This window comes from Petaurus breviceps, unplaced genomic scaffold (assembly GCF_028583685.1).
Source record: "Petaurus breviceps papuanus isolate PSGF00001 unplaced genomic scaffold, PetGlider_PUasm1.0 172, whole genome shotgun sequence".
In the NCBI taxonomy this organism is placed as follows: Eukaryota; Metazoa; Chordata; class Mammalia; order Diprotodontia; family Petauridae; genus Petaurus; species Petaurus breviceps.
Window position 1 is genome coordinate 1,197,467 of NW_027185755.1, and position 7,940 is coordinate 1,205,406.

A 7,940-nucleotide genomic window follows, 5' to 3' on the forward strand; every position below is an offset into this window, starting at 1 on the left:
TTTCTTTACCCTGTTGACTCTCGGGCATCAGGAGCATTCAGTGGGGGGGGGGGGGAAGGAGGGGAGGAGAATGGAGGGGCCAGAATGATATGCCACAGTCAGGATCAATGCACCTCCAGGTACCTGTTGACTCCCTCCTGCCCCATCCTTCCACCTCATCTTTTCCATGACCAGGCTTGCAAAAAGTGACTGAGAGATTAGCTTGCAGCTCTTATGTTATAACTGGTTTTCTGGGCCTGGGAGGTGAGAAGTCAACCCTGGCCCCAGGGTGGGTGAGTCCTGTTCAGTCCTTCCTCCCTCCCTGCAGGCCTCACTCACCCTGAGCTTGCATTCGAGTTCGGACCAGGGCCAAGGGGTAGCTGGCGATCTGGCCACAGGTACTGGAAATGGTGCCACAGGCCAAGAGGATGAGGATCCCTGGGTCAGCTGAGTGGTGGCTGTCCTGCTGGAGCCACTTGTTCTTCAGGGTCTGGAGGAGGAGGACCCAGAGCTGGGGATCTCAAAGCGCCTTTACAGCCCAATTCATGGGCCTTCCCTGGGAGTTATGTCTTCCTGTGCTACTGGAGGATAAATTGAGGCAGCATTGAGCCCTGAGGGGGATAGTGAGGGGGTCCTTGGCTGAGGGGAGGACCAGGAGAGTATCCAGGGATTTTAGCCCCATAGAGAAAGGGAGGGACTGACTGACCTCGTAGACAGCCAGGTCGATTCCTGCATATGGGATAATGCCCAAGACGTTGGGCAGGTAGCCCTTGTAGAAGGCTCTGGGTCCTTCCTGTTCTAGGATCTGCCGTGCACAATCCAGCAGTCCTTTGTACTGGCCAGTCTGACGGAGGGTTAGACGTGTCTTCAGAACCTGCAAGGAGGCCCCTGAGCAGCTATCCTGGGACAGCTACCTTAAAGTAGCTCTCTCCAGAACAAGTAGGCAGGGAATCTGATTACCCCTGAGGGAGCTGCTCCCACAAGCATCCCTGGCACATAGGACAGCTGCCCCTAAGATAAAGGGTCACCCCAGGACAGGTACATAGGAAACAACTGCCCCCTGGGACAGGGCTAAATAATCAGGACAGGTTCCCCAGGCCAGCTATAGCCTAGAGAAGTCAAGCTTGAGACAGTCCTCAGTCAGTTAGGCACTCCCTTCTCCCTTTCCAATGGCTACCCCTAAAGTTCTGCCTGCCACAGTTACTTTCTTAAACAGATAACCCTAGCATGACTACACCCAAATCAGTTATCCCCGTGAGTAAGCTATAGTAGCTACCCTGGAAAGCCAACTACCCCCAGGGCCCTGTTACTGTTACTCTCCTGAACAAGAACAATAAAAGAGTCCAGAAGGGAAGATGGTACCCAGACCTCCCCACCAATGCTGCTCTGCCCTCCCAGGGAGCCTGTGACTAGAGGTGCCTTGCTGTTAGTGCCTCCCTGGGTAGCCTTCCCTAGTGAAAAGCCCAGTCCTTTCCCTGGCCTTGGCCTCTCTCACCTCCATGGGATAGATGATGGTTTGGGCTGTGGCCCCAGCCAGGGACCCTGCCACAAAGCGTTCCTGCACCCGCAGCGTCTCCTGCTGCCCCCGAATCGCCCACTTGATCTGAGGTGTTCACAGGGGATTGTCAGGATTCTGGCATCTGTGTCAATCATCCCTTTGGAGGGGCCCTCCCTCTTTCTTTCCCTGCCCAGCTCCTGGAGAGACAATATTCTGCCAAGGGGCAGCAAGCAAGGGAACAGATACCTCTTCCCTCATGCCAATCACATATTTTCTCATGCCAATAACATGCTTCTCCATATCAATCACATTCCTACAGTCCAACTACATACTTGCTCACAATAATCACATACTTGCTACATCTATACCCACCTGCTCATAGGCCATGAATTTGATGGCAGATTCAGGTGCGATCTTGAGCACGTTGATGCCATTTCCTCGCCACAGAGAACGGATGCCACCCTCTTTGACCATGCTCCGCAGCCCCCCTAGGACATTCAGCTGGTTGTTCTTAGAAGCATGAACCTGACAAGGGGGAGGCAGGGCCAACTTTAGAGTCTTTCAGTCCTGGCTTTCCAAAAGATTCTGGACCCAGGACCCAGGATTGGGATCTAAGGTCTCCATGCCTACTGGTTGGGGAGTTAGAGGAGGGGAAGAAAGGATGGTCTGTGAATTTGGCTGAAGATGGGCTTTATCAGGGGAAGGGTTGGTCTTCACCTGCATGAAAACCTTTAGCCGGTCAAGTGGGGCTGTGCCCGTCCGTGACACAGCCCCTGCCACAGCTCCTGCCACCAGCTGTTTCCACCACATGCCTGATAGCTTTTCCTGCTCCGAGAACTCATCTGGCACTGTCAGACATTCACCTATGTCCAGGACCTGACCAGAGGATAGGAAGAGGAATTGAGGTGTGTCACTCTGGTAAGGAGAGCCTCCGCTCCAATGGGATCCATCACTTAAAGATTCCTACCCAGCAGAGCCCACTTGAGTCCTGCCAAGGACATCTGACGCAAGGATCTGCCAAGATCTCACTATTGGATCCTACTTAGGGGTTCCCACTTGAGCCCATCAGGGGCTACCTCAGCCTGACAGATCCTAATCAAAGGACCCTGCCAGATTTTACCATCAAGTCCCAACCAAATGTCCACCACCATCCCTTGACCCAAAACCGCTTGGGGATTGTGCCTAGGTATATCCTTGACCTCACTACAAGTTGCAGGGAAGTAGGAAGGGGGCCTTCCCCAGAAGTTTTACCAGCTTGAAAGCTGTAGTGTCTCTGAACTCTGTTCCTCAAGACCCCAAGGAAACAGAGAATGGTAAATCCTCTAAAGGGATTAGGGCCTGAGGAGCCTTGGGGACAGGTGGGGGGAGGGAGGAAAGGGGCAATCTGACCTGGAATGGCTCCTTCCCTGGGGTCTAACTGCCCTGTTGGACTTCTCTTTCTTTGGGAACCTGGGCATCTGAATTTCTCCTCCTATTCACAGCACTATTTTCCCCTCCCAGGGTATGACCTTGACCCTTTCCTTCTAATTGAACAGACCCATGGCCCTGTTCCCCCAGTTGGCGCACCGTTGAGTGCTTCCAGAACTTCAGTACGTCTTCCATGTTCTCCAGAGGCTGTAGCAGGAAGTGGTCTCGCCATTCTTGCCAGTCAATGGTCATTGTCCCATCACGATCCATACTGGGAAGGGAGGGAGGGAGGGAGGGCTGGGGATTGGGAGGAGGGGGTGGATGCCAGGGTTCAGGCTGCAGGGTAGACACCTGGGTCTAGGTTGTGTGTGTATGCTTGGGGATGGGGGCAGATACCTCAGTTCAGGTTAAAGGGAGACCCAGACACATGGGTTTAGGCTATGTGTGTATAGGTAGGGGAAGAGACATCTTGGTCCAGGATGGTGGAGGTAGAGAAGACAACACAGGTTCAGGGTTTTTTTTGGAGGGAAGGGAGAAACCTGGCTTCAGGATGGTGGGGGTGGGGGTCGGGGTATAGACATGGGTTCTGGATACCTAGGACACTTACCTGTGCAGAATCTTTTCAGCCTGCTGCAAAGAGATGGAAACACCCAGGGCTTGAAAGCTCTGCTGGATTTCTGAGGCATCTATATGGCCTGTGAGGGTAATAGGGGAAAGAGGTTTTTTGAATCCACTTGATCTTGAGTGAGGGGAAAGTGGGGACTGATGAGTTGGAAGAGATGAGACCCACAAAAGAAAGTAGGAAGGAGTCTTCCCAGGGGCTTGGGATCAAAGTGGAGAGAGGACCTAGGACAGAATAGGAAGCAAATGGCCAAGATAGAAAGGAGTCCTAACAGAGAGCCAGAACAATGGGATAAAGGGGGACATTGGAAGCCAATTACAGATGAGCAAACTAGTTCCAGAAAAGGGAAGGGACTTGTCCAAGTTCATGTAGGGAATGAGAAAAGATTTGAACCTAGAGTTTCCTGATGGAAAACCCTAGGTTCTCTCTACCACGTTGCTTCTCATATGCTGGAATAGAGGGGGAGCCATGGGCCATGACTGAGGGGGATATGGGATTTAAGGAACTGTAGGAACTGGGGCCTGGGGTATCCCAGGAATCAAAGAAGTAGGTGGAACCTCTGGGAAAGGAGGGAGGGAATAAAGAAAGGAGAGAAGGAGGGGCACCAAGGGCTGTTCTCAAAATAGTCTGTGAGTCACCAGGAAGAAGCCACCCCCCTTCTTCTCTCCCCCCAGGGCTGTCACCCTGGATTGTCTCCTGCCTGAGCCCAACCAACACCTCCCAGCTTGGGCTGGGGCAGAGAAGAGTCCCCCATATTAGAATCTTCAGCCTAGCCCAGTTTTGGCCGCACCGTCCTGGTTCCGGTCCAGGCTGTGGAACATGAGCAGCAGTCGTCTCTCGTGCTCCTGCAGGTAGCGGGTGAATTCCTCAAGGGTCAGGCCCCCATCTTGGTCTATGTCTCCCTCCTGTAGGATGTCCTGGGGTTGGGGGGAGATAGTCAGGATGGAGCTTGTAGGGGAAGTAAACAGTCAACATGGGGTTTGTAGAGAGGGACCTCTCTTACATTATCCTTAAATCATTAGGATTTGGACATGAAAGGGATCTTAGAGACCATCTCATTCAGCCCAATCCTTTTAGATGAGAAGACAGGTCCACCATGTGGAAGTGACTTGTCCAAGGTCACCTATATAGCAAATGGCAGATCCAGAAACTGATCAGATTTTCTGACTTTGAATCTGTTTTTTCCCACTATCTCCTGGTCTTTCTTGAGCTAGAAGAATGTTACTGGGGACTGGGCCATGAGCTGGCGCAGCAGACCACCCTTCTCCTCCCTCTGCTAGAGGGAGGGGGGAGATTGAGGAGCGCTAAGACTGGCATGCCCTAGCCGCCCCTTTCCCAGTTTCGGGGGCCCAAAACTCAGGTGTTCAAATCCCCCAACCCTCTCTGGATAGCTAGATTACCACTCCAGAGCAATAAACAGGCCTGAGTTAAAATAACAACCATTCTCACTTCTCTAGTAGTTCAAGGTTTACAAAGTGCTTGTTTTGGTAGGTAAATAGGTAATACCATTTTATAGATGAGGAAATTGACCCAGAGAGGGTAGAAATGAGGAGCCATGTGTTGTAAGAGAAAAGATTTCAAGTTAAAAAGCCTGAGTTTGAATCCTGGCTCTGCAAATTATTACCAGAGTGGCCTTGAACAAATCTCAGGGCCTCCAAAATGGGGATAACAATCCTTGAACAACTTGATGCTAGCTGTGTGGCCTTGGACCACTCTAAGAATACACAGGGATGAAGCCAAGCTCATGAGAGATGCACTCCTTGGGAGATCCTGCCCTTGCCTTAGCCTTTCCTAAGCAGGAAGGAGGGAGAATAGGACTAGACCCCCACCTCCAACACACACACACACACACACACACACACACACACACAGAGTGGCCTGCATGCAAACTAGGCAGGGTGGACCAACACCCCATCCCCACCCCCACCCTCAACCAGCTCTGTGTTTACATTCCAGGCATCAGGCTCACTAAGTCCCATGACCAAAAGGCTCAAGGAAGGGAAAGCCAAGTGGGCACAGCTTCCCCAGCCAACTGTGTTCTTATTTGATGGGACCAGTTCACCTATCTTCCTGCAGTAGCCTGTTGATTACTGCAGACAGAAGGAAAGGAAGGGCTAAACTCAAGGGTCACTGGAGGCCCTTAAGAAGAGTTATATGCCCCAGAGGAGACCAGTCTCTAGATGGCACTAAAGACTTCCCCACCCCCCACATTTGACCCAGTTTGGAAAGGCAGTACATATGATGAAGAGAGCCCTGGATTTGGAGTCAAGATCTAGGTTCGAATTCCAACCTGGCAACTGATTACTTGTGTGACCTTGGACAAGCCCCTGGGTCTAAAAAGTGATAACCCTTACACAACCTCTCTGGGCCTCCATCTGGGCCCCTGTAAAATGAGGAGGCTGGACTAGGATGTCTCTAAGGACCCTTCCAGCTCTATATACATGCTCCTATGAGGGGGTCTCTTCCCCTCAGTCGGTGCTGGTGGGTTCTGGTTCACAGATATATTGGTATGAGTTAATTGGTCCCCTGGGCCAATTAACTGTCTGAGCCAAGTCCTTCTATTCCTTAACACTCATACACACTGTTTTCCCTCCCCTGACCTAGTGGATTCTATCAGAGGCTAGGGATGGCAACGATGGAGAGGACTCTTATTTCCCAAGGGGCTTCTGCAGGTAACCTAGGACTATTCCAGACTCTGACAAGAGCTAAGAAGAGAGACTTGTGAAATGCCAGGCTGGGGGAAGATACTGCTTGGGAGAGAGCATTTATAGGAACCACAGTAAGTACTGCCCAGGGTCATTTGGGGCACTACTTAGGGTCTTCCCACCTTTGGGAGGTACCAGCAGGGACATGCCAAACAAGAGAAGGTAGGTGGCATGATTCCAGATCCTGATGAGCACTGCCTGGTGCTAAGTTCCGTTCAACTAGGCACCACCAGGGAGATGCTAAGCTGGGGATGGGCACCACCAGGGGGGATTCCAGGCTCTGGCAGGTGCCGCTGGGACAGACTGCTACCAGAGAAGATAGCAGGTTGGGGGAAGAGGTGGAGGACCTGTCCAAGGGGTGTCTATGTAGGCTTATTGGACCTCCCGGTATGGGAATGAGATGTCACTGACCTTTTGCCCACCTGCCCACCTGCCTACCTGGCCGTCGCTGTCCGGGGTCCTCGCACCCAGCCGGGCCAGCCCCAGGCGCAGCTCGTGAATGTCCACGCGGCCATCCTTGTTGCTGTCCAACTCATCGAAAAGGAGGCCCCATCGCTGCTGGCGCTCGGGGTCCCCGGCAGGGGGGCTGCGGCCAGGGCTGGCCCTGGCCATGGCTACACCGTGGCTACCACCCCGTGCCTGACCCAGTGACCACCTGCCTCATGCCCCTGCCGGGTCCGGCCCCCTGGCCCTCGGGGGAGTGGAGAGGGGGATGGAGAGAGGGAGAGAAAAGGGAGGGGGTGGCCCGGGCTCAGCTAAGGCTTAAAGGCTCCCCCTCCCCCTCCCCCCCTCCCAGCCCGCCCGCGCCCTGCTGGGCCGGGCCAGGCTGGGGCTGAGGCAAGGACTGCTCCCCAGCAACGACTGTGTCCTTCGGCTAAAGCCCAGATAACCGCCCCGGGGCTGGGAGAGCAACGGGGAGAAGGAGGGAGGCAGGGAGAGAGGCTGGCAGGCAGGCAAGCAGACAGGCTTTCGCTGCTTGTCGTCGCCGCCCGGCGGAGATCTGGCACCTCCTCCCCGCCCCCACTACCCTTACCCTTGGCTCTGTGGGAGCCGAGAGCGGGGGATTGGTGAGGATCTGGAGAACCGACACTCTTGGGTTCTAGGATACTCCCCTCCCTTCTCTAGCCACGTGGGAGCGGGGGGGGGGGGGAAGGGGAAGAAGGGGACTTCTCCCCCGCCCCACCCCCCATCTTCACCCACCCGGTGGTAACTTGTAACAGAAAGCGTGGGATCATGAGGACCCGGGGGCAGGGACTCCTGGGTCCTCCCTCTCCATACAGTTGGAGCGAGAGCGGGGGATGGTGAAGATCTGGGATTCCTGGATTGTGGGTCTTCCCCTCCTCAAAGTCCCGTGGGAGCGGGGAGTGTGAGGAGACAAGAGGGCAAGATCCAATTCTGAGAGAACAGAGTGAGGGGTGGTGGGGAACAGAGAGACTAGAACTCTCGGGTTCTGTGTCCTCCATTCCTCCAGCACCGGGGCATCATAGGATCATAGATTCAGAGCTGGAAGAGGCATCCGAGATCATCTAGTCACCGCGAGCAGGGGATGGTGAGGAGCTGGGTGGGAGGGAGAGATCGCTGGGTTCTGGGACCTGTTCCCTTCCATCCCAGCCCTGAGGGAGTGCAGACTAGGAGGGTGAGGAATTAGGCAGGGGAAGCATGGCTGGGCACCACAAAGAGCAGAGAGATGGCTGAGGAATGGGGATTGTAAGGAGTGTGCGTGCGTGCG

The 7,940-nt window shown here is 54.1% G+C and overlaps 1 protein-coding gene across 2 annotated transcripts in view; it reads right to left on the reverse strand.

Moving 5' to 3' along the window:
- The window catches only part of SLC25A23 (solute carrier family 25 member 23), an 8,022-nt gene extending 684 nt beyond the window's left edge, over positions 1-7,338 (reverse strand). The window contains exons 1-9 of one of the 2 annotated variants that reach the window (XM_069082886.1): positions 6,650-7,335; positions 4,297-4,423; positions 3,492-3,579; positions 3,044-3,155; positions 2,195-2,353; positions 1,850-2,002; positions 1,475-1,582; positions 686-853; positions 319-469 (exon numbers count right to left, since the gene is read on the reverse strand). In XM_069082886.1, the coding sequence (XP_068938987.1) occupies positions 319-469; positions 686-853; positions 1,475-1,582; positions 1,850-2,002; positions 2,195-2,353; positions 3,044-3,155; positions 3,492-3,579; positions 4,297-4,423; positions 6,650-6,823 (1,240 nt within the window). In that variant the 5' untranslated portion in view covers positions 6,824-7,335. Of the gene's footprint in view, positions 1-318; positions 470-685; positions 854-1,474; positions 1,583-1,849; positions 2,003-2,194; positions 2,354-3,043; positions 3,156-3,491; positions 3,580-4,296; positions 4,424-6,649 lie in introns of both variants that reach the window. The other variant, XM_069082887.1, reaches the window with a different exon arrangement.
- Positions 7,339-7,940: the final 602 nt, after the last annotated feature.